Genomic DNA, 27,077 nt, shown 5'->3' on the forward strand with positions numbered 1-27,077 from the left:
CTCTGGCAATGTTTTTCCCTTCCACAAGGGGGAGCATTTCCCTTTTTTATGTTGACACTTTGTTCCAGCTTAATATGTTGTTAAAGCGCGAAATAAACCAACATTGCATTGTATTTTGGACAGCCGCCCTCATTTCAAGCTAATATAACTCCAGACTCATATAACTTAGGAATTAACTCTTTTTTCTGAGGAAAGAATAGAGTCTAAGGTTTCTAACACTCTATTGAATGTTTATGTAGTCTTAAAACTCAATATTCTGTGGGTCCTGGAATAAGAGTGACAATTACAAAAAAAATGGCACTTAAGTGGACACATTTTTGCACATGTCTGGCAGTGAATGAGTTAATTTGTTGCACATTCTGTATGTAATATGTGGAGGGGATGAATCATTCTAATGGCTTCCCTAAATTCATAATGGCCCCCGAGAGGTAAACGTAACCATAATGTGGTCCGCGGCAAAAAATGAGTTTGACACCTCTGCCTTTCAGGGACAGCAGTTATTATAGTGGGCAGTTTATCATATTATCAGGTTACAGGTTATCATTATTGGTGCATCTCAGGGTTAATTTCAATGCCCAACCCCATACATCCATTCAGTTATACTTGTAAAAGTGACAGAGAAGCTAGAATCTATTAGAGGTGACCAAGGTGACCTGCCCGGACTGGTTGCCAGCCCATCATAAGCACATGCTGGACAAATAACAACGGAGACTGACAGAAAGGAGGGTGAGGGGGTTGTGACATATACATAAATAACAAAACATAACCAGCCACATTTCACATTGAGTCATTCTATCCATTTAAAATGAATGCAATCATTTTCCACCTTTCAGACATATCGACCTGCAGGTTGAATTACAAAACAAATTGTAAATAGGAAAAAAATAGAAGTAGAAGACCAAACTGGCTGGATAATGAAAAGGACAAAACACTGCTAAAAACAAAACAAAAAAATAAACACGTTGTGTAACAAGCAAATGATCAAGTAGTTCTCTCTCAGTTTTTCACGACACAATTCCATCTGCTTGCGATCAGATTTATTCTCTTTGAGATTCTCGCGTGCAGTGGGGACGCATGCAGTGATATGAAATGGACAATTTGAAGAGCTGTCTGAAACACCTGCCGACTCCCCTCGAGGGGACGAATCCGTTCTCCTCTCTTGTGCATAATACTGTACGTTATTGACCGGCAGATATGCAGACGTGGAGGAGTGCATCGATCGTACAGTCCAATTCAGCCTGTTAAACAGTGAGGAAAGTCCCTTCTCGTTGACTCAATCATTCTTCTTACTGGCTGTGTCAAAGTCTAACAGCGAGGCATCGATTCTTTCCTCTCTTGCCAGTTGCATGATGGATTGAGGCGAGCGCTCACAATCTTGAGAACGAGAGGCAAAAAAAAAAAGTGACAAGAAAGGTGTCACGACAACAAAAGCCATGAGCACTTTATTATCTAAAGAAAGTCGCACAGTTCCATGATGACAGATTCCCTGAGACAATGTTTATCCGAATCAGAAAGCCTTTAACTCGTTCACTGCCAGACATATGCAAAAATGTGTCCACTGTGCCAGGGTTTTTGCCATTGTCACTTGAATTCCAGGACCCACAGAATATTGAGTTTTAGGACTACATAAACAGTCAATGCAGCATTAGAAACCCAAGACTATGTTCTTTCATCAGAAAAGAATGTTATAATAATAATAATAATAATAATAATAATAATAATAATAATACATTTCATTTCTAAGCGCCTTTCAAAACCCTCAAGGACACTTTACAGTCACAGGATATTTTTTTCTGCGGGTGAGCAGCGGCAGCAACACGCGACAGGGTTCACTCAACCCGGAAGTAACATAAAGCAGACAGGACAGGCCGTGTAATTCTAATTCATCTTAATTTTACTGTCTATATTACAAACGTGGGGAGGGATCGGAAAAATTGACTGCGACATTTCAACCGATTCCGACACGGTTGTGTGGAGCCGTAAAAAATAAGCATTCTGATGGCGTGGAGGCCTTTGACTGAGGACACTGCTTGATTTGCATACCTTTAATAATTTGGTCTGACAAAGCAGGAGAAATAATGGGGAAAAGTGGGGGCATAGTGTGAGGTGAGGTCAGCAAGGAGTCGTAATGGGAAAGAACAGGCCAAGGTGATCTGAAAATAACTTTCTTCAAAAAGAGACAGTGTTTTTTTTTCAAAATTTAAAATTATATTTTCGACAAATGTTTTGGTTTTTATTTTATCCTAATTTCGGTTGTAGGAAAAACAATGTATTTCAGACATTAAATTTCTTGGAATCAAAGCGTGTCCAAATGATATAAAGGACAACCGACATCACTTTTTTGTTTTTTTAACTGACACCAGAAAAACGTTTTATAGCATCTAAAATACCCAAAACACGCAGTATGATATTTTTAGTCAAATGCAAAACACCAATAAAAATGACTTAAAGTGACCAAAATCTGCAAAAAAATTGAGCTGCGAATTGGGCATTTTCAGAAAGTCCCGCCCCCAGTCTTGCATTGCTAGTGAATCAAAACAATGGCTTCAGATTCAGAGAATATGCTTTCTTGTTACACATCCAGTTACAAATATGATTCAAATAGTTCTGAAGAGGAAAGCATACAAGTTTGCAATCGATTAAATAATTTATTTTTGCCATTTTGAGGCAACATTGGGGGAAAATCTGTCACCTAAAAAAAGAGGCACAAAATGACGGCCTCCTGTGGCCACCTCCATTTCCACAGGCTGATAAATTCCTTATATGGAGCTTGGACGCCCTCTTCTGGCCTCCTGGCAGCTTTTGGGTGCAACACGAGGTCCCCAGACCAAACAGGTACAGTAAAATACATTGACGTGATGGAAGGACCGCTACAATGCGTCTTTTTTACGGTAAAGGGCGGTCCTTTAGTGACGTCACGTACGGACTCGTCACCAACTCAAAAACAAGACTTCCTGAATATTCAGCGCGAGTCTTAAAACGTAAAATATAGCTATATGCGGTGGAATCTTTGTAAAATACGCCCAGTAGAAGTCATTTGAAGCCATTTTACAAATTATGGACACAACTTGTCCAGAGACGTCGGTTGTCCTTTAAGAGGTTAGCACACAATTCAAACTTTTATCAACAACTCAGGGCAATACAGCTTGCTAAGCAACACATGTCTGACCTTCAAAGTAAAAGCAGATGTTCCAATAACACAGTTTTAAATCACACTTTATTTGAATTTTTTTAGCAGTCACACTTAATGAAAAAAAACAATAGATTGAGTGGGACAGCTCACAAAAAACTGTTATTAAACTGAACGGATTTTATTTTAAAGGCTTGACATTTGGCAAGATGTGGTAACATCAATTTTGCTCAGTCTTGCTGAATAGATGGGAAGGATTTATTGCCCTGAGGTGTTCGTAAAACCTTGAACTATGAAAAAAAACATCACCATCTCCAAATATTTTTTTTACATTGAAAGTGGGTAGTTGTTCGTGTCTGTGTGCCCTGCAATAGCTGGCAACCATTGCAGGGCATAGCTGGCCAACTGCCCCAAGATGGCTGGCATAGGCTCTAGCACACTACGCGACCCTTTTGAAGATTAAATGACAACCGACGCCTTTGGGCAAGTTGTGTCCATAATTTGTAAAATACTTTCAAATGACTTCTACTGAGCGTATTTTACAAAGATTCCACGGCATATCGCTATATTTTATGTTTTAAGACTCACGCTGAATATTCAGGGAGTCTTGTTTTCGAGTTGATGACGATGCCAGACATGACGTCACGTATGGAACGCCCCTGACCGAGAAAGCGACACACAATGCATTTTGGGTACTTTGTTTGGTCTGAAAACTTCGTGTTGATGGCGAAATTAGAAGGAAAAAACATAAACAACGCGATGGTGAATCGTTGTGTGTTGCACCAAGACTACTATTTGATCCTAGTTCACACAAATTTTCTGGGACGCTACATTGGAGTCCAGACGCCTCAAAATGAGACGGAAGGACTTCTTTAATCGATTGCAAACATTTATGCTTTCCTTTTCAGAACTATTTGAATCATATTCATAACTGGATGAGTAACAAGAAAGCATCTTCTCTAAATCTGAAACCATTGTTTTGATTATCGAGCAAGGCAAGATGTCCTGGCGTGACGTCACGAACAAGGGGGCGGGACCTTCTGAAACTGAAACTTTCTGAGGTCATTTAGAAGTACTTTTGGGAGACTTTAAGTCATTTTTATTGGTGTTTTGCATTTGACTAAAAATATCAGCCCGCGTGTTTTGGATGCTATGAAACGGTTTTCTGGTGTCAGTTAGGAAACACAAAAATGGTGTCGGTTGTCCTTTTTTATTAATTGGGTTTCAATTATTTCTTCTATGAAATATTGCTTTGGTTTTCACTTGATCCTATTTTTGAGACTGGAATTAAATGAATGGAACAAAAAAAACTCACTGTTTTGAGTTTTGGGTGATGCCTTTGCGAAAACAAACATGCGAATCAAACCTCTGAAGATGGAGGACACTGATTCGCTGTGGCGACCCCTTGAAGGGAAAAGCCTAAAGGAAAAGAAGAGGTGATGTCTTCTTCATGCTCCATTTCCTGAGCACTGGAACACATGATCCTGTCACCATAACAAGACTCAGCTTTACGATCCGACCAGAACGGACCAGATCGGATCCTTAGTGCCTCATGGGAGTGAACCAGGAACCCTCCTTATTGATAAGAATGATGAGACGTCCACATTCCTTGGAGTCCTCATTAGACACAACCTGTCATCTGGGCCACACAGCAAAGGGTTGCAGAAGCCTCACCTCCTTGACAAATGCCCGAAGGAAAGCGCAATTCCTTTGAGAGCGGCTCACCCCGTACCACGAGAAGTTAACCGTTGCTCTTTGGCAGGAGGCCTCAAGAGTGCTTCATTAGAGGATTACTGGTGTAAGTGGAAAGATATGACGCTACTTGGGCCGTACCTTCCTTGCATGTGCAGGATCCGTCGACAGGTGAGCAGGAAGCATGGTTATGGCACGAACAAGTAGACATGCAGCTTGGTCCAAACAAACCAAGTGGACACCCGGTGGCACAGTCTTCACCCTGTGATGGAAATAAAAGACGGGCAAGTGGGAACTCTTTAGCACAGCGCCTTATATTCCAGAAAATATGGTACATTCGTGTGATGTTTCTTAGGGTTAAAAACAGTCCTATATATTAAGATTGTATTTCTGTGTAATTGTGAAGTATCACAAAAAAACATTTATTCTAAAGGTACAAAATTATATGAGTTCTAAATCCAACAAATGGAATAATTCCCATTTAAAATGGTTTCAAGTGAAACATCTTTGAAAGTGTTGGACGTTTCACTCCTCATCCGAAGAGCTTCGTCAGCGAACTAGAGTTGTGCCGGCTCTGTATAGATCCCTCATGAACAGAGGTGGCTATGATAGGTCCCTGCCCTGGGGTTGGGGGAGCTGTAGACTACGCCCTGAAGCTAATCTGATTACCTCTTTTGTTCTGTCTGATTACTTCTGATTGTCTAAGCCTGGCTCTGATTGCCCCATTAGCAATCAGTCCGACACCGTCAGAGAAGTACAGATGACGGGTGAAGAAACCTTTTCATCGATGGAGCACTCCTGTACAACTGAGAGCCTACACAGACGTTCAAGAGACACAGCAACTATAAAAATAAAATTCCAAAGTAAAATGAAAAACATCATATACAGTTGATATAAAATGTACATTTCAGTGACATTATTTATTAGACGTCTAAACTGGTAGTTATGTTTAAAAAAATGCATTTTACCATTGTGGTAAAAAATAGGTTCTGCTTCAATGAACAGGTCATAATAAGGAACCGATACCCACTGGGAGTCAGTTGCCATAGAGACCAAGGCTCCATTTTCTAGCTTGATTCTACATCCCAGCCAACGATAATGCCTTCAAGGGTCATGTCCTTGTCCCCCAATTATGACTCCTGTCGCCCGGTGGGGGTCACGCATGTAAGCAGTGGGGAAGGATGGACGGAATTTAGCAGTCTGCCGTGCGGATGGTTCAATGGAGGGTACTGTGGATTTTTTTTCACCCTCTGCTGGATGCTAATGTTTTGGGCTCGGCTGTCACTCGGGGTGAAAAGGGGGGCTTAATCCAACCACAGGGCGGTTAGTGGAATGTCAGAGATATTCCATATCAGTCACCAACTCAAAATCTCACATTAAATAAATAGCAGCGATGAGAGGCTGCTAACCACTGCGGTGCAGCCGTTAAGCCCCTGATCATTACATCTGGGGAAGGACACACTGTGTTTCCCACTATGTCCTCCATAACCTGCTGTCGTTTGAATGTCTGAGTACCAACTGCACCCATCTTGTCCCGTCCTTATAAAATGGAGATTGCAGCCAGGCCGAGTTCCCCTCACACAAACGCACACCACAAATCTTCCCATTCCATATTGAAGCTTGAGTGACAGGTGACACAACGATTTAGAGTTCCAATTAGGAACTCACAGGAGCGCCCTCTCAACCGCTGGGGGACCCCTGGTCGCTCATTGCTCTCTTTATCATTGTGATCTGTGTTTAAACAGAAGGCAGGAGATGTGCCGGTGGAGAGCAAGGGTGGAAGACACATCTTAAAACGGCTCTCCTCCCCCCAGCGTGACACATAAAAGCCCCTGTCTGCCGATGAAATTTTGATCAATCGGCTGCAATAAACCTTTGTTCTGCCGCAAATTATAGCGTCAGGACTGCGAAGACAAGCAGATCTGTTGTGCTTTTATTTCTTTATTTTTGCTCTCCCTCCAGCGTAAGGAAGAGATCAACCGGTAGGGCTGCTACTTAAATGACCGCTAGACTCGACTCAAGCACCACAAATGACCATGTTGATTTTTCAGCTTCGCACGAAGAGCAGACCTGCGGTTCGGCCGCTCTCGAGGGACGAACTCCCTCATTATCGTCTGATTCATATTCCTTTTGAGCTCTTGAAGGAATAAAGCATGAGTGCGGAGAGTCATTATTAAAACACTGGGCTGCCAGTCTGCCCTGCCAGGGAGTCGCCAAGACATTAGGTAAGAACCTCGTCAGCGGGGTGAAAAGTCGAACCTACAAACTAGGCCGTCCTTGGCCCCCACTCCTTGGCGTCAGTTGTAATTGAAGCTTTTTTTTCTCCATCCAAAACGGCATTCGCTGACACAACATTGATCTGCTCGGTACTCCTTTGAGATTGGATGCAAATGACGCTGATAATTACCAATCAGTCTCACTCCTTAACAGTTCATCTCACAACCCGAAGAGCAGTCGCGTCTTAAAATTCATGCGGCAAGACTAGAAAATGAACCCGTGAACCTTTTGATGAGGTCGGAAAGCCCTGAGAGACGAGGAAATCATTTCTTTTCGCCACCAACAAAGGCCGAACGGAATCCATTTCAGACTCGCTAATGCGCACATCATTCGCAGATACGATCAACATTGCGGCGTGTATTGTTATGTGACCACACGTGTAAAGCGGACATACTTGTGAACCGCCACGGCTCCATGCCCTTACAAACTATCGTATTTTCCCTTACAAAATACAAAATAATCTTACACCATATTTTTTTTCAAACGTGTTTATTGATGTAGTTTAACATGTTATATTGTACATGTGTTTCGTTATATCATTCTGTATAAATGATGATGATGAATGATTCTTAATAAATGATGAAATTACAAGTGTTGCTTAAAGGACAACCGACGCCTCCGGACGAGTTGTATTCATAAAATGGCTTCAAATGACTTCTACTGAGTATATTTTACAAAGATTCCACCACATATAGCTATATTTTATGTTTTAAGACTCTCGCTGAATATTCCGGAAGTCTTTTTTTTTTTGAGTTGGTGACGAGTCCTGACGTCACGTCACGAAAGGAACGCCCCTGACCGAGAAAGGACACACTGTAGCAGTCCTTTCATCACGTCAATGCATTTTGCGGTACTTTGTTTGGTCTGAAAACTTTGTGTTGATCCGTGTTGATGGCGAAATTAGAAGGAAAACACATATATAACGCGATGGTGAATATATGTATATATAATCGAACAACTATTTGATATTCGCTGACAAAAATTCTCAGGAGACCAATAAACCCATTTCCACGGAGCTTTGTCGCCATCTTCTGCCTTTTTTGGGTGCTACATTTCTCTCCAGATGCCTCAAAATGACACGGAATAAATTCTTTAATCGATTGCAAACATGTATGCTTTCCTCTTCAGAACTATTTGAATCATATTCCTAACAGGATGAGTAACAAGAAAACATCTCCGAATATGAAGCCATTGTTTTGATTCTCGAGCAAGGCAAGACGTCTTGGCGTGGCACCACGAACAAGGGGGCGGGACCTTCTGAAACTGGCCACTTTCGGGTTCAATTTGAAGTAGTTTTCAGACACTTCAAGTCATTTTATTGGTGTTTTGCATTTGACTAAAAATATCATCCTGTGTGTTTTGGGTATTTTAGATGCTATAAAATGTTTTTCTGATGTCAGTTTAAACCATCGGTTGTCCTTTAATTACGACAGTGTTCTCTATTGTATGCCACTGTTGCCTTCTTGCTGATTTGAGCATATCTTTTGATAGTTGAAGGTCACAACAATTGCCAGGGCAATTCAGGTTCGGTCATTGCGACTTGATTATTGTATCCAAAGAAAACTATGTTGTAACGTAGGCCTACTGCTCTACTTTCGCTTTGTTCACGTGTGATTGGAGTGATGCAATGGGAAATCCCCAGGTGGCAGACACATGCGCACAGTAGCATCAAACCGTCGCTTCGTTTGCAAGGAAAAAAAAACGATACCGAGATAGAGGCTACCGTGGCGAACTCGTTTCGTGATAGTCGGTGTATACCGGATGGTACCCATAATTGACAAATTTGCGTTTTTCCCGAAACAGATTTTCGTGTATATCCTACACTGCTTAAAATGCATAATAAACGTACTTTGTAGGGCAAAAACGTACAAGTTGACAGGTATGAGTGGAAGACGCTGCCCAAATAGCTAACATGCGATTACTTTGTCGCAGTAAAACAAAAAAAAGCATGTCCAATCACCAGATTTAAATCAAGCGTGCACTAGCTCAGTCGACTTTGCTCCCCGATGGGGCCGCGGAAGATGCAGCGGGGAGGCTTGGGCCTATTCTGAGATGACCCCAGGGAAGCTATTTCAGCGACAATTGCGGCGGCAACGCCATCATCAAGCACTTTTTAAAAGCACCCGGTGTGATAATGATCGGCCGCCAAAGGTTACACGCTAACATTGTGGCGACATTAGCCTCTGTGTTGTGTGCTATTTTTGTGAAAGGTCTCTCTGTAAAAAAAAAAACAAAAAACAAAACATCCAGATGTTCCAGACGTTTTTCTACCACCACTCCCGCCATATGTAGTGCGTCTGTTCCTGCCTCAAGGTCTGTTTAATGGATCTGGCAGACCTTCCTGGCGCGGAAAAAAAAAGGTGGAGTAAATTAAGACTGTGGCCACAGTCTGTGGCCTTGCTCGGTGGCTCAATTCACCTAAGACAAAGGCAATTTCGACTGAAATATTACGTTTGCCCGCATTGCGCTCTCCTGGTCGGACTTGCTAATTTTGGATTAGGAACACATTAGTGAAGTTGTACAAATTATTACAGCTGTAAATCTCTCATCTCATTTTCCGTACCGCTTATTCCTCATTAGGGTCGCGGGGGTTGCTGGAGCCTATCTCAGCTGTCTTCGGGCATGAGGCGGGGGACACCCTGAATTGGTTGCCAGCCAATCGCAGGGCACACAAAGACATACAACAGTCACTCTCACACTCACACCTAGGGACAATTTGGAGTGGTCAATCTGCCTGCCATGCATGTTTTTGGAGTGTGGGAGGAAACCGGAGGACCCGGAGAAAACCCACACGGGTCCGGGCAGAACATGCAAACTCCACACAGGGAGGCCGGACCGGGACCGTCGACCTCTGCACTGTGAAGCCGGTGTGCTAACCACTCGACTACCGGGCCGCCCTACAGCTGTAAATGTGGATGACAATTTGAAGACTCAGACGAGCAACACGGTCCCAAAATGAAAAACGAATGCTCCCCAATTTACAAACATTCGAGTTACGAATAGCAGTACATAGGAACATTTTTGCGGGTACAGTATGTCGAAAAATGTTCGATCAGGCATGCTTAGTTAGATTTTGTATTCTGCGTCTTTTTCCAGCCGAGCTCGCTTACGATTCGCTGCGTAGAGTATTTGGGCGGGGAGAAAATCCCTCTTCCCATTTGACGCTCTGAGGAGGAGGCGCCGAGCTCGCTTACGATTCGCTGAGTAGAGTACATAGGCGGGAAGGAAATCTCTTCCCACGATGCAAAACAAAAAGTAATGGCTGCTGGCCCGTAATTCATTAATTACGTGCCAGCAGCTTCAGTGATTGCTTTCTGAGGATACAAGGATATATGTTGTCGTACTACAGTAGGTTTGAATTTATTTTACGACGCTTACAGCGTCTGTGTTTTATACTTCCCCGTTCCGTGTTTAACTTAAAGGACAACCGACACCTCCGGACAAGTTGCGTCCATAATTTGTAAAATCACTTCAAGTGACTACTTCCACTGAGCGCATTTTACAAAGATTCCACCGCATCCAGCTATATTTTACATTTTAAGACTCGCACTGAATATTCATGAAGTCTTGTTTTTCGAGTTGATGACGATGCCCTAAGTGACGTCACGGAGGGAACGCCCCTGACCGAGAAAGCGACACACAATGTATTTTGGGTACTTTTTTTCATCTGAAAACACCGTGTTGAAAACTACATAAATGATGCGCTGGTGATTCGTTGTGTGTCGCAGCCAATTGCGGTAACACGCATAAAGAAGGTGTAAGTTTACACAAATTCCCAGCGCATAAATCAGCCCATTTCCAACGGAGCTTGTGCGCCATCTTGTGCATTTTCTGGGCACTACATTGGAGTCCAGGCGGCTCGAATTGATACGGAAGGACTTCTTCAATCGATTGCAAACATATTCATTACTGGATGAGTAACAAGAACTCTCTGAAGCCATTGTTTTGATTCTGGAGCAAGGCAGTTTGTGAAGGAGTATCCTGGCACGACGTCACGAACAAGGGGGCGGGACTTTCGGATTCTCGCCAGTTCCGAGCTCATTTTGTGGCAGTTTTGGGACACTTTAAGTCATGTTTATTGGTGTTTTGCATTTGACTAAAAATATCAGCCTTCGTGTTTTGGGTATTTTAGCTACTTTAAAACGTTTTTCTGATGTCAGTTAGGAAACAAGAAACCGGTGTCGGTTGTCTTTTCAACATACATTCCATACAAAATATAGCACTAAAGCAACGTATGACCAAATTCACCTTACGAACGAAGTGGGGAGTGTCTGTAAACACCTAATCAACGCTTATTGTCGCCATGACGACTGAACGAAAACAGGGATGTGATGTGAGAAATTTTCGGTCTCCGGCTGAACAGCGATAGTCTGTTCCGATAAGATTATAACAACATTTTGCATAATGAAATGCATTCCAATTAGTGGGAAATTGTGGGTTAATTAAGAATGGGTCATTTCAATGTAACCCAAAGCAATTTGTTTAGGTTTTTTTTTGTGTTATTACTATATTCCATGCAAATAATTTGCCTGAAAAAGCTAGCGCTAATTTTATCTATTCTCCATCCAGTCATTTTTATAACGGCTACAGGGTCATTAAAATGAATTATGAATAAAGTGGTATCATATTACCTATAGCAAAGGATCGTCTACCGGGTTTTCAAAACACTCAATCTGCTGCAAAAACGACTAGCGGTGACGACATCTGCTTTTGGGCTTTGATGTTTTGGGTTTGAACTGTGGCTTTGTCTTCCTGTACACCCTTTTTTACACGCGCCCACACACACACACACACGCACTGGGAAAGCCTGCATGTTTCTTTCTTTTCTTATTTTCCTATGTGTGCTGCAATGTTTGACCGGCGGCCATGTACCCAGCCTCTTGGACAATGGCACTTGGGGTAGGTTCCAGCTCACCTGCGAACCGAAGAAAAAAAACTGCCAAGAGCGAAAAAAAATGGATGTATGGACTGTAATCACCTAACCCCTTACAACAGGGGTGCCTTACTCATTTTTTTTGCCACGCGCCACTGTGTAAAGTACTGACGGTTTCCTCTCGAGGGCCGTTATGAATTTGGGGAAGCCATTAGAATGCTTTATCTCCTCCACATATTACATACAGAATGTACAAAAAAATTAATGACAAACTAGTTTTCAAATCTAACGTCAAAAATAATGTCTGTTATTGTGGTTTATATGGGACAATTTGAAATTTTGGTTCGGACTTTAGCCAGAATCATGGCATTTGACATGCTTGATGTGCTTTCGCAGGCCGAGTAAAATGTGTGGCAGGCCAGATCAGGCCCACGGGCCTTAACTTTGTCACAGAGGGATTACAACTTGTATGAATTGAATGAATAGATAAACAATGAAATCATTTTTGTATTCTATTTACTTATAATTTATACTTTTGTAACACTCACATTATTTTAACATGCACCACAGTGTCGCGATTATGAAAATCTCCCGATTTGTGATTTCTGAAACTTAACATGTATGAGCATGTTCGAAACGATATAACCTCCCAGCGTGTCATGACAGGCTATATACTTCCACAAGGAATGGACAGAGCTATAGCGAGGGTCCTGTTGCTTCGTTATAAAAGCAACAGAGTGCTTAACTTTTCAGATCATTTAAATCCAAAACATTGTGATTCAAAAACACACACGCAGACTCACCATAAATCCCGGCGCACACATGCAGGTACCAGTGATTGGGTGGCAGTCAGCTCCATTGTTGCAGCTACACGGCAACATGCATCCTTCGCCATAGTAGCCTGGCGAGCAGGTCTCATTACAGTAAATCCCGGTCCATCCCGCAGTGCAGGTACATTCGCCGGAAAGTGGGTGGCAGCTTCAAGTATAACGAGAAGAATAGATGAGACTAAAATGCAACAATAGAAATGGGCCCATAAAGATGTGCGTGGTAGTTTGTGGAAAACATGTCATTTAACTCATTCACTGCCATTCCCGAATTTATTTCTTGCGGGTGTGTGTGTTTTTTTCTTGCGGGTGTGTGTGTTTACATGTCATACATTCTATGTTGTGTTTGTTATATTGTTAACTTGAACAGGAAGTGTCGATAAAAAAACGTGAAGTACAATTTTGACATATTTTAAAGAAACCTTCTGCGTCCGCCAAATGGCTTGCCGTATGCTCACAAAGGAAACAATAGTTCTGTGTATGACAGATGGATTAAAACTTCTATCAGGTGTCATCGTATCAGAGCATTTTTCAAGTGTACAACTAGACGCACAGTACAGCTCGAGTGACTGAGAGTGTGTGTGTGTGTGTGTGTGTGTGTGTGTGTGTGTGTGTGTGTGTGTGTGTGTGTGTGTGTGTGTGTGTGTGTGTGTGTGTGTGTGTGTGTGTGTGTGTGTGTGTGTGTGTGCGCGTTATTTGACATGAATGAGATGTCTCCTTTCCCCTTCACTTTGTGGTGACTTCTCCGCAGCACGAATCAGAGCATTAACAAGGCATTAACTATGAATGCTGAGAAATTATGAATGAAGTGGAGGTCACAATCAAATGCTAACTGGGTGACACAGCCAAGAGGTGTTCAGACTTCAGAATAAGGGGTGCTTAAGACCCCCCAAAAAAAACGCAGAAATTGCAGTGAGACTAGTCTGGATTTGAAGGCCATTCTCTTACCTCTCAGTGTTGGTGGCATTACAGGGGCAGTACTTGTCACAGATAAGGCCATAAAGGCCCAGGGGACAGAATCTCTCCTGGCAATTGGGTCCTTTAAAACCAGTTTCACACAGACATGCTCCGTTGATGTGGTGACACTTAGCTCCATTATGGCACTCGCACTTTTGGCTACACTGGGAGCCATAGGTGCCAACGGGACAGTCATCCTGACACCTGGACACAGCGGAGATACAGCCTTATTTAACCTACACTTTAGATGCCATTGATGATAAGCGTTGGCAGGTAAAATTAGTATTTGAATACATTTACAATACAAAAAAGTCCAAGATGGATGTCTTGTTTTGTCACTTTGAGTTGTTGTGCGTCGTAATAAGAATAGTAATACATTTTATTTCAGGCGCCTTTGAAAGCTCTCAAGGAGACTTTACAGTCACAGACAAGCATAGATACAATAATAAATAAAATACAATTATAAATAGAAACATGAGATAAAGCTACACAGAAAATGCAATTTTAAATAGGTGGGTTTTGAGATGGGATTTGAAGGTGATTTTAGGGCAGATATTGTGTGGAATGGATAGGGATTGTTTTTCAGCATTTTTGGCCACGACTTTCATCAAGGAGGAAACTGCTGAGCGGTTGCACCTTTTTGGCAGCATATATATGCCAGCACTGTTTTACATTTGTGAGGAATGTCAGTGCCAGTTGACTGTCATCGCTGGAAGCCTCTAGGGCGATTGTGCTTGTTTGCGCCTGTATCTGCGTCTGTTGAACTGTTGCGGCTTGGAATTGAAGCGAATTTACGTAAGCACAGGATATGTGAGAAAATCTCTTTTCGTCAATGGATGCTACAGCTTCGTGTTTGCTTTTAACATTTCGCTTGTAGCAAATGTGCACATTTTACCATGACGTCCATAATCCACTGGTGAAAAGGAGGCTTCGATCCTCTCCTCTTTTCTCTAGAACTGCTTCATACAACAAAGAAGGTGCAGGAAGTGTGTATTATTGAATGACTGTTTTTTGTCACATTATTTGTTATTTAGTTTATTTTTGTGGCTTTGACTTCATAACAGCAGCTCCTGTATTTTGTTTTTGTACTTCTTCCTTTCCTCTTTCTTTCATCACGTTGCTGCTGGGAAATGTAAATTTCTCCACTACATGACTAATGAATGCTCCTCCAATCCAATCCATTGACAAGTGGTGGAATAATGTATACGTAATGATAAAGTCTTCATCACGAAATTGCAGTTTTTTAAAATTTTCAGCTAAATATACCAATCAGAAAAATTAGCTTTGTGCCTGTGTCACAAACTGATTGATATATATGATGTATTATAACTTTGGGACATAAAATCAAGAGCACAGCAAATGACTTTGTTACAATGAATCAAAAAGCACTTTGCCAAGAAATGGCCTGCTTGATGATTGAGGTGACCACATTTTGTACAGTATTTTAAAACACATTTGCCCTAAAGGAAATGTGAATATGAAATTGGAAACTAAAGCTTGAGCCTGTTGTTTGTTGTAAAAGTTTAGTTTAATACAGCTTGGACATTTAAATACAGTGATGAATGTTTCATTTATATTGTAGGAGGGGAAATGGTCCGAAGCAACTCCCCGCAGGAAGCGGCTAGTACTTGAGTGTCTCAGCAGGGGTTGAATTTTGTATCCATGATCAGTGCTAACAATCAGCACTTCTCTTGTAGACGTAAATGCGAATGTAGAGTTGTAATCAAGTGCTAATAATAACTCCTGCGCAGCATATTTAGCACCAAATAGCTAGCTAAATTGAGACTGCATGATGACAATTTTTTTACATGAATGTCACACCAACAGCGTTGATCAAAATTGACGAAATAATGGTTGTAAAGATATCTTTTAATTTAGAAGATGTCATTTAAAGTACAGTGATACCTCGGTTTACGAACGCTTTAGCTCACGAACTTTTCGCTTTACGAACACTAAATTCGCGAGAATATAATCTTGGCATACGAACTAGTTTTCGGCGGACGAACTAAACCAACACCAAACCACATGGTCGAACAACGCAACGGTAGCTGGTGGACTAGTTTCCATCTCCAACTTTCTTTAACTGCAGACGTGGTTTGTTATCAAGTGTAGTACTTTTGCTATTATGGAACCGAAAAAGGCCCCACCACAAGCAAGTGTTAAACCTAAGAAAACATTAAAGAAAATTACGATCAAGCAGAAGAAGGAGATCACGGTTGTTGGCGGACTAGTTTTCGTCACCTCGTGGTTTGTTATTGAGTGAACGAACGAAAAGCAGCTAGCAGGGGACATTGTGAGTCAGGGTATTATCGCCGAGAAACCACGGCAACCTCACTTGGATATCATCAAGAGGCATCAACGACCATCACAAAGGTAAATAAAACGACTTTATTATATGGTACAGTTTATTTCTTTAATTACAATAAAATAGCACATTTATTATACATAAAATAAGGTATGCTTTGTGTAGTTTTAAGGCTTATTTAGTAGAAATTTATGGGGACCTGGGAATGGATTAATCTAATTTTTAATGGTTTATTATGGGAAATAAATGTTTGGCAGACAAACCTTTCGCCTTACATACACTTTCTGGGAACCAATTAAGTTCGTAAGATGAAGCATCACTGTATTACGCTTGGATATACAGTTTTTGACACAACGGGGAATGAGAATTGCAACATAAATTAAAACTCAGACACAAGATGGACATCTTACATTACTCCTCATTAAAAAAAAACACACAATGTTAAATATTAGCTAATCCTCATGACGGTTGTGCAATAAATAGACAAAACATGAAAGGACAATGCTGGTTTGGGACTATTAAAAATGTCGAATACGAACGCTAACCAGCGCAGTGCTGACTCCAAAGTGGCTAACGCGCAAATAAATGTGACTACTCAAAGTAGTTGTCACGTCCACAAGAAGAGTGGCAACCGATCTCGTAGGACGAAGAAAAAAGGGGAGCTGGATCCAAAATACTCGATGCAGACAGTATAGTTCAAAAAGGGTTTTACTGAGACACGCAGGGACAAACAAAAGGTAACAAAACAGAAACGTGAGGCACAACAGCCGAGCGGGGCTAACCTGGGAACTGTGAGGCAACAAGGTCAGGAACTGAGATAATACACCGGCGAAAACCAAGCCAAACCGGGTGGCTTTTATAGCCAGAAGGCACAATTAGTGGGATTGGAATCAGGTGAGCGAGGCCGGAGAGCAGGGCGGGGAGGGGTGCGCACCTGACGGCAATCAGGATGTGACAGTAGTGACTTCACTTAGAATTTGTAGGTTTTAAGTTCAGACTTACTTTATACTTGTATTTATATGATTACTCTCAATTCTGGCAGGCATACTTTAAAGAAGTGCTGATATCAACCATCAAGCTGTACGTCTCTTTATGCTAGGCACGGCTAGGCTATTCCTAGCAGGTCAATTTGCTCATCGCTGACAAAATGAATGAGCACAGTTTGGCAAAAAAAAAAGAAAAAGGCAAAATAAAGGCCTTGACAAGGTTTCCATTAATGAAGCGGTTGCTTGATCTGAAGTAATAAAGCTAAGCTGCACTGGGCTCCTTGGGGCAGACACAGAGAACTAAAAAGATGTGTGGATTTCAATGAGACTTTAATAAAAACCCATTACTTAGAATTAATGACCAGAGCCCGAACAGCGTGTAGCCCACCGTGAGATCAATGGACAAGTTGGGAGTAGAGGGAGATGAAGGCTAGAGACATGAAATCCTGACCGCTCTGTATGAAGTACGAGATTAATTAAACATTTACAACACTATTGGAAGCTTCCAGCTCACCTTGAAATGAGGTAATGTTTTTTTAAACAACTTATTTCACTTAACAATGGACTTATTCAAGCGTTTCTGGTCTCTTTTAAAATAACGGGTTGGTGTTTCATGAGGAAGTCAACAGAGACAATAGCTTAGCGAGGGGCTTTACACGGATGTGTGATTTATATTGTAGGAGGTGAAATGTGATTGTCATTTATGTGTTAAATTAAGCCATTTGGGGTGTCGATGGTGGTACCTGCGACCGCTGAACCCGGCAGCACATTGGCACTGTCCTGTGATGGGGTCACACATGCCGCCATTGCGACACGAACAGTCTTTACTACAGTTGATGCCATACTTGCCTACTGGGCATGGCTGGCCACAAACGGAACCCTGTGAAGAACAGAAACCATATGAGATATGTTATCAGTAATTATAGCCATATTGTTCTCATCAGAGGTGAAGAAGCGTGTCCAGGCATGCTGGAGCGGCTGGAAAAAATGTCAAGTGTGATGTGTGATAGAAGGCTTTCAGCTAGGATGAAAGGAAAAGTGTATAAAACCGTGGTCAGACCAGCCATGATGTTTGGACTGGAGACAGTGCCACTGAAGAAAAGACAGGAAGCAGAGCTGGAGGTAGCAGAGCTGGAGTTGGGAGTGACCAGGTTGGATAGGATCAGGAATGAGTACATTAGAGGGACAATCGATGAGAAGGTTTCTTCAGCCGTCATCTGTACAAAAGTGAAGGTTTCGGACGTTTCGCCTCCTATCCAAGAGGCTTCGTCAGCGAACTAAAGTCTGACTGGTCGTATCGGCCCCATTTATATATCCCTAATGTCCAGACATGGTGGCGCCGGACACAAAAGAAACTTTCGCAATGCTGATGAGGGTCGTTATGCTGATGAGGTGATACCGGGGGGAGTGGGGGTAATAGGCCAGTCGTTAGTCAGGAATGTAGGAACAATCAGTGGAGCCACAGGGAGGGGTCCTCTGCTCCCCCCAACCTGAGAGTAGGGACCTATCATAGCTGTGTCCGGCGCCGCTATGCCTGGACATTAGGGATATATAAATAGGGCCGATACGACCAGTCAGACTTTAGTTCGCTGACGAAGCCTCTTGGATAGGAGGCGAAACGTCCGAAACCTTCAAAATTGTACAGATGACGGCTGAAGAAACCTTCTCATCGATGGACCACTCCTGTACGACTGAGAGCTTACACAGACGTATTAGAGGGACAACTCATATTAGAGGCTTTGGAGAGAAAGTCAGAGAGGCCAGACTGTGATGGTTTGGACATGTCCAGAGGAGAGAGAGTGACTATATCGGGAGAAGGATGCTGAGCCCCGAACTTCCAGGCAGGAGACCGAGAGGAAGACCGAAGAGGAGGTTTATGGATGTGGTCAAAGAGGACATGAAGGTGGCTGGTGTGAGAGAAGACGATGCACAAAACCGGGATAGGTGGAGGACATTGATTCGCTGTGGCGACCCTTGAAGGGAAAAGCCAAAAGGAAAAGAAGAAGAAGAGAGGTGATTAGTTTGGTCTTATGTGAGTTATTTCACATTTATCTCTATGAAAAAAAATGCAAACATTTGATATGTCTGTGTAAGCTCTCAGTCGTAAAGGAGTGGTCCATCGCTGAAAAGGTTTCTTCAGCCGTCATCTGTACTTCTTTGGAAGTCCAGATGACGGCTGAAGAAACCTTTTCATCGCAAACATTTGATGTTTTACTTTTCACCTGTTTATTTGCATCTAAATAAATCATGATTGGTTTTCTGTATTCCCTGCCAGGTTTGATAGATGCTAGCGCTGGAATGCTTCAATGATCAGTAGAATAATGAAAACTGTGCCATGGTTTATTTGTGACAAGGTGGCATTATTTATTATTATGATTTGATGACATTTGGTGAGTCGGAACGATCCACAGACTAAATGATGATCTTTTCATCAGGATTCATGATGTTGCTGATCCTAATTCATGTTACCGTAACAGTATTGATACATAAATGATTTAAAGTGCCGTATGACCAGCTTTTATTGTGATTCACACCAAGAAAATATAAATTAAGTTTACATTTGAGGATGAACGTGAACACCATTGGTTCAGAGCCTGTCATTGCTTATTAAATATTCATATTCCATATGATGAATCCGCTATTTTGTCTGTACAGTATTATTGTGATCATAATGTTCCTGTTTTATTTTCCTCATAATAATTTTGCTGTAAAAGATACACAAATTGATGTTTGGTAGTCCGTTATGGGGGGGTCGTTTTTTCATACAGTATTTGGAAATCTGTGCCTCCAAAAAAGGCAAGTGTAAGACTGTTTAAACAGCCATCTTTCCGATTTCCAATTTGTACAGCGCTTATTCTGCTCATTTATTCATCTAAAAGCAGCGCATATTAATGAACATTTGCGTAATATAATGACAGATTATTGGCATTGGTTTCCATCGTTTGGCAAGTTGATGTTATGTAAAAGTTCTACTGGTTTTAAAATAAAGGAATTATCCCAACTGGGGAATTCATCTAGGGCACATAATAGTGTGCCATGGTTGTAATGCAATGTGGGGCATGTCAGTCAAGGCATCCACAAAAATGGGCCTGCCCCCCTGCTCAGTGTGATTATCCAGCACAAGATGGTGTTTAATAACTGGAAGTGGCAGTGGACTATGGGGTACCGGACCCCAAGCCTCCCCACTAATCGAGCAGGAAAGAAAGCACTGGGAAATGTTCCGTTCTTTGGGAAGCGAGATTGATTTTGGGCCAAAAGACCATTAGAAATGATTACTCTTGCATACTGTATATGTCAGCTGTCGCAAACGGTAGATGGCACTAAAAATAATTATAATAAAATTGTAAAATCCCCTTCTAAAGATGTGGGATGCTCAAGCCTAGCTCATCTGATTTGGATAAAAGGCAGAATAAAAGAAAGAGACAGACAAGCATTTAGACTCATGTGAGCAAGAACACCATGAGTGAGAACTCACACAAGTTATAGGACAACCGACACCATTTTTGTGTTTCCTAACTGACATCATTTTATAGCATCTAAAATACCCAAAACACGCAGGCTGATATTTTTAATCAAATGCAAAACACCAATAAAAATGACTTAAAGTGGCTCAAAACTACTTCAAAATGACCGCAGAAAGTTTCAGTTTCAGAAGGTCGCGCCCCCTTGTTCGGACATCACGCCAGGGCTTCTTGCCTTGCTCGAGAATCAAAACAATGGCTTCAGATTCCGAGAAGATGCTTTCTTGTTACTCATCCAGTTATGAATATGATTCAAATAGGTCTGAAGAGGAAAGCATAAATGTTTGCAATCGATTAAAGAAGTCCTTCCGTGTCATTTTGTGGCGTCTGGACTCCAATGTAGCGTCCAGAAAATACACAAGATGGTGCCCAAGCGCCGTTGGAAATGGGCTGATTTGTCTGCTGGGAATTTGTGTCAACTAGTATCAAATAGTAGTCTTGGTGCAACACACGATTCACCATCGCGTTATTTATGTTTTTTTTTCTTCTAATTTTGCCTTAAACACGGATCATCAAAAAGTTTTCAGACCAAACAAAGTACCCAAAATGCATTGTGTGTCGCTTTCTCGGTCAGAGGCATTCCAGATGTGACGCCACGTCAGGCATCGTCACCAACTCAAAAACAAGACTGGAATATTCAGCGCGAGTCTTAAAACGTAAAATATAGCTATATGCCACGGAATCTTTTTAAAATACGCTCAGTAGAAGTCATTTGAAGTGATTTTACAAATTATGGACACAACTTGTCCGGAGGCGTCGGTTGTCCTTTAAGTCCCACAATTTGGTCGGGAGATTCCCGATTTTGACCACAATACTCACGCCTCACGATTAGAAAGCCAAAAATCCCGGTTTCCCCAAAAAATGTGTTTTTTTTTTTTTTTTTTTGGGGGGGGGGGGGGGGGGCGCTCATTTTTACAATTTTGTAACAGTACCATTCGCTCCGATTTGGAAAGTGACCGAACTACGAATAGCCTCAATCGCTGTCATTTTCTACTGCTGCTCAATAAATGAGAATAGCTCGTCTCGCAGTGCGCGTCATCCTATACGTTCGAGAACAGCAGACGAATAAACATGGCGGATAGTAAGCAGCGAAATTCTAAAGCGTCCTGCAAAAAAATGTCAGTAAATTTCAGTCAGGTTGTCAAATTGAATATTTTGGGATAAGAGCAAGTGATTGCGGAGTATCATTTGCATGTTGTTCAATATGTTGCATGCACATTTCGGTCAGCCATGATGGAAAAAAAATGATGTTGCGAAATACATTTTTACACCTTGAATGTATAAATTTTGTGTTTTATTTAATTCTAATTTACACTTTTGTAACGCTCATTTTATTTTAACATGCACCACAGAGTCTCAAGTACGAAAATCTCCCGATTTATGATTTCTGAAACTCAATATGTATGAGAACTGGAAGTTGACATTTTTTTCCTGAATCCTGTGGAATGAGAATCAGCTTTACTTTTAATCACATGATGGGGATGCTGTAGCATAAAAAGTGTACAGTAGAAGACCGTAGCGGAATCATTGATGAAAAAATAATCTGACGGATGTGCTGCCATTTTTAATGTGACATAACAGGATGGAACGGGAGTGAAAATCCACTCCAATGTCACCCCTTAAACGAGGGATCGGGAACCTTTGGCTCGCGAGCCAATATGGCTCATTTGATGATTACATCTGGCTCGCAGATAATATCGCAATATCATTGCTTTTTTGCTGTTCATTTCCTGTTTGGGATGCAGTTTGGTGAAAGAGAAATGTTTGGATGATACTGACCTAGTTGGCCGTTGATGTCGAAACAGGTAAACACCCCCTTTTTAAATAAGCTTTACGAGTAAAAGATACGAATGTTGCACATTTCAGGTTGAATGGACTGAGAGATTCACTTCTGCGGAGAGAACAAGTTCTGCCGTGATTCTAATTTGTAATGAAACGATATCATCGATGCGTTTGTGTAAGGCACTGTAAGCTCTCAGTCATACAGGAGTGGTCCATCAATGAAAAGATTTCTTCAGCCGTCATTTGTACTTCTTTGAAGGTGTCGGACGTTTCGCCACTCATCCGAAAGGTTTCATCAGGTAACTAAAATTTTGCTGGTTGCTCTGGCCCTATATACATATATATCCCTTATGACATTAATGACACACAAATAAGTAATATCAATGTAGCATTAATGACATTAGGGATATATATAGGGCCAGAGATACCAGCAGAACTTTAGTTTGCTGACGAAGCTTTTCGGATGAGGAATGAAACATCCGACACCTTCAAAAAAGTACAGATGACGGCTGAAGAAACATTTCCATCGAATATCATCGATGAAACTGTCCAATGTCAGTAGCACCTTTACACGCCCTATGCTACATTCGCATTAATGTACTCTACGAGCGATAGCAGAAAGCAAGCATGCAAGCTAATGAGCAGTGTGCAGGCTAGCTCAGAGTAACTTCATGTATGGACCAGGCAATTGACTTACATTCCGATAGTTAGGCTGGATTTTTACCAATCATGAGAAACGGAAAACAATTCATATTAATGGTAAGTATTATCAAGTTATTTTCACATGTGCGTTTTTGTGTGTGTGTGTGAATGGTTAATGAGAGGAAAAAGTTCATACCATAAAAAGTAAACCGATATTTTAACTAAATTCACTACAGGGGTGAGGACCTTGATTGTACCCATTCAGAAACCTCACTTCTGCTGTTACAGTAAAGTCTCGTTATATCGATATCGGATATATCGATAATCCCGGTTATATCGATACTATTTCTATGCACGCACGGAGAAAATTACATGCAAACAGGGTCGGATATATCGATAGTCCCGGTTATATCGATATTTTTTCGGACTCCCTTGAATATCGATATCACGAGACTTTACTGTATTTCAATTTCAAGTCCATTTTTTTCTTTCTTTGTTTTTAAAGAAGTTGAAGTGGGAAATGGGGTGACATTTAGTGTTCAAATGTAACACTAGTTCTTCTCTAAACTTATCAGCAACGGTGGTCCTCACTCCTCATCTGGAGTTATCCGGACCTCACAAAACCATTGAAACAGGAATGTGTGCGCGTGTGTGTGCGTGCGCGTGTCTCTCACTGAAAACCATTTCTAAATATGTTGCTTTTACGGCTCTCTTAGTCAAAACGTTTCCTGACTCCTGCCTTAAACATAATTTTGTCTGGTCTTAGGCCCTCATTCTGCCAGAACGCAAAGAAAAGCACAGTATGGTCTTCCAAATTCCCAAATACAGTCAACTGGATGTGTACTGGCGGAAAAATGAACATGCACATACAGCACTGCGCATGATTGATTAACATTTTTTCCAAGTTGCCTCAAAGGACCTACCGTCCACCCGGCACGGCAGAAACAATCTCCAGTGATGTGGTGGCACGTGCCTCCATTCTGACAGGGGCAGCCTTGCACACACTGCAGTCCGTGACTGCCATAGGGGCAATGCTCTCCACAGCTGCCACCACATAAGTCACCAATCAGACATGCACAAACAGGCGTAAAATTGCAATGAAGTCACATGCTCATCGCTACTCACAAGGCGCCCGTGTACCCCGATGCGCAGATGCACTCTCCAGTTTCATGGTCGCAGCTGGCTCCATTGAGACACTGGCATGGCAGTTGGCAAGCCTTACCGTAGTAACCCGACTCACAGAGTTCTTCACAGCGCCACCCTTGGTAGCCATCGGTGCAAACACATGCCCCTGTGATGGGATTGCACTTTGCCCCATTTTGACACTGACATCGATTGCTGCAATGAGGTCCCCAGAAGTCACTCTCGCAACCTGCAGCAACACAAAAGTGTCATTGGGAGTGAATAGAAACAATAAAAAAAAGATTCCGCACCATTAATTTATTGAGTAACATTCCAAACCATTTGCAACAACATAAAGCAAATTCTGACCAGTCCCTGGAGAAGGCACAAACACAGAGTAAACTTTCTAACTCTACACAAGAGGTAGCTGAGATTCAAACCCAGAACCTATTGACTGCGAAGCAGATCTTTTAACTACCAGACCTTAACTGTGTGGGCTTTTCAAGCCTGAGAAACCTAAATGAATGAAAACACTAAAATGTTGCAATACCATGACCTTGTTAGCTTGGCCTGCAATAGCTTAATTGAAATTATTTTTGTATAATCATAACTGTGTGTGTGTGTGTGTGTGTGTGTGTGTGTGTGTGTGTGTGTGTGTGTGTGTGTGTAAGCGTGTGTGCGCTCTTGGTTCTGTATGGTTATGGGGACACAAACATGTTTACACAGTCACGATCTGGGAACCTTTTGATGTATAGGGACAAAAAAAAAAACTGGTCCCCAAATAGAAAACGTTACAGGAAATGGTGCCTGTTACAGGAGTTGCTCCAATGGTTTCCTGTGAATGTTTCATAAAAGATGCATTTGACAAAGCCACTGTGTGCATATTGAAAGTTTAGTCCTACCCTCAGATCCTCTTCCTCACGTGTGCCCCCCTGCCCGTCTCAGCACGATGGGGGACAGAGCTTTCAGCTGCTCTGCCCCCAAACTCTGGAACTCACTTCCTCCCAACATTCGTAACATCGATTCTCTTCCCACCTTCAAATCCCATCTGAAAACCCACCTATTTAAAATTGCATTTTCTGTGTAGCTCTCTCTCTTGCTTCTATTTATAATTGTATTCCATTTATAATTGTATTTTATTTATTATTGTATCTATGCTTGTCTGTGACTGTAAAGTGTCCTTGAGAGCTTTGAAAGGCACTTGAAATAAAATGTATTATTATTATTATTATTATTATTATTATTATTATTATTTGGAGAGGATGGTCCCCGTAAGTGATGATCCAAACAAGTGGTCCGCAGAAAACATGAAAACGTGTGTGTGTGTGTGTGTGTGTGTGTGTGTGTGTGTGTGTGTGTGTGTGTGTGTGTGTGTGTGTGTGTGTGTGTGTGTGTGTGTGAGTGCGTGCGCGTGTGTGCGTAAGGGCATTCATTGTTTGCTAACTACTGGACATACCACTAAAAAACAGAAATTAGGTGAAGGGGCCTCAGGCAGGAGCTAAACATTTTAGCTTAAAAAGTGTTTTTATCATTTCTTTTAGCCTTGTGATTTGAGTTTATTATACATTCACCCAAAAATATTACTTCAAACTGATACATTGTTTGTTATGGTCACACAAATAAGTCATATCAATGTAACAGCTGTGGCTAATGTAGTTTTGTTAACAGTGCTAATGCTAGCATAGTATAGCTACTGCTTTTATTGATGCCTGACAACATTATTGGTGACTATCAAAGCTGCGCGCTATCATAATCAGATACCATTCTAAATGTTGGTGAAGGCAGCTGCTTTGGTCAAACGTGAAGTTTAGGGGAGTTTGAGTGGAATTAGTGAAGTGAGTGAAGCTACATTCAAATCTTGCTTGCAATTTTTAAAACTATAGGCCCTTGCTTGGATTCTCAGCGTCCAGCTTGGATGGGAACAGTTTGCAAATGTTCTTTTTTGGTTCCCAGTGCACAAAAGTATGGTTTGGATGCCCACAAAAGTACGGTTTGGATGCCATCAAACACCGCTGGGATGTACCAGAACAGAGACAGCAAACCAGGCCGTCGCTCTATTCCTACATCACTGAACGTTTCAAAGATCCACCGCAACATTTTGTAGAAAGGATTGTGATAGTTGCAAAGGTTGACTATTTATTATCCTCTACTCTCAGTTACTGTACAGGTATATAACAACGTTAAAGCTATAATATAAAGCTTATCTTTAAATTATTCTACAAACAGGCAAGCCATATGTGTTAGCTATTCAAATCTTCCAGACATATAAGTCAGTATTGACAAAAAAACACATTGATGGTCCAGTGTGAGCTTTTTACAACTTTGCTAAACAAATGTTATTTCTTTGGCGTAATTGCGCAGACCATACATTCATCTCCCCTAACCGCACTCTTGGCTCTTGCAACCGCACTGTTATATTGACGCTCTTAAAAGCGGTGGCTTCTTGTGGGCCCAAGTAAATAGCCGGATGACATGACCAAGTGGGGTCTGAGGAAATGGTGTAAAACAAGCACATCCACACGCGGCGCAAGTGACAGGTGTGTTTAGAGCTACTCAATAATCCCACAAACTGCAAGTAAAGAGCTAATCCTTCAGTGTTAAATAAACAGCCATTTTTTATGTGAAGGTTAATTAGCCCACTGCGCAAGTTTCAGACTGCCTTGCAAACCTAATTGTTCTTGAGAGTGTGGAGTGCTGATTTAAGTGATGGGTATGGCCTGATGTATCTCCATCAACACCTGCTCTTTTGCTCGACATCAAACCCGCAGTTTAAAGCCTATTCACTCCTATCTGTGAGCTAAGTATTCCACTATTGATTACTCGCAGTCTGAAGGGCCGGTTCCTTGTATGTTCGCTTTGCCAGGTGTGATCTGCCAATATGGCAACCCAATTAAGCCTATTTGGTGGTTGCCAGCCAAGCTTGTTTTTCCGTGTACGCAACAGGAAGATGATCATTCCCTTCA

The 27,077-nt window shown here is 41.7% G+C and overlaps 1 protein-coding gene across 4 annotated transcripts in view; it reads right to left on the bottom strand.

Moving 5' to 3' along the window:
- megf11 (multiple EGF-like-domains 11) overlaps positions 1-27,077 on the bottom strand; it is a 146,935-nt gene that overhangs the window by 34,275 nt on the left and 85,583 nt on the right. For all 4 annotated transcript variants that reach the window (XM_088996437.1, XM_088996438.1, XM_088996436.1 and 1 more), the window contains 6 exons: positions 24,118-24,364; positions 23,916-24,036; positions 17,791-17,927; positions 13,748-13,960; positions 12,776-12,950; positions 4,964-5,084 (listed from right to left, as the gene is read on the bottom strand). In XM_088996437.1, the coding sequence (XP_088852563.1) occupies positions 4,964-5,084; positions 12,776-12,950; positions 13,748-13,960; positions 17,791-17,927; positions 23,916-24,036; positions 24,118-24,364 (1,014 nt within the window). The remainder of the gene's footprint in view (positions 1-4,963; positions 5,085-12,775; positions 12,951-13,747; positions 13,961-17,790; positions 17,928-23,915; positions 24,037-24,117; positions 24,365-27,077) is intronic.

This window comes from Hippocampus bargibanti, linkage group LG05 (assembly GCF_051943395.1).
Source record: "Hippocampus bargibanti isolate YZ-2025 linkage group LG05, ASM5194339v1, whole genome shotgun sequence".
Classification (NCBI taxonomy): Eukaryota; Metazoa; Chordata; class Actinopteri; order Syngnathiformes; family Syngnathidae; genus Hippocampus; species Hippocampus bargibanti.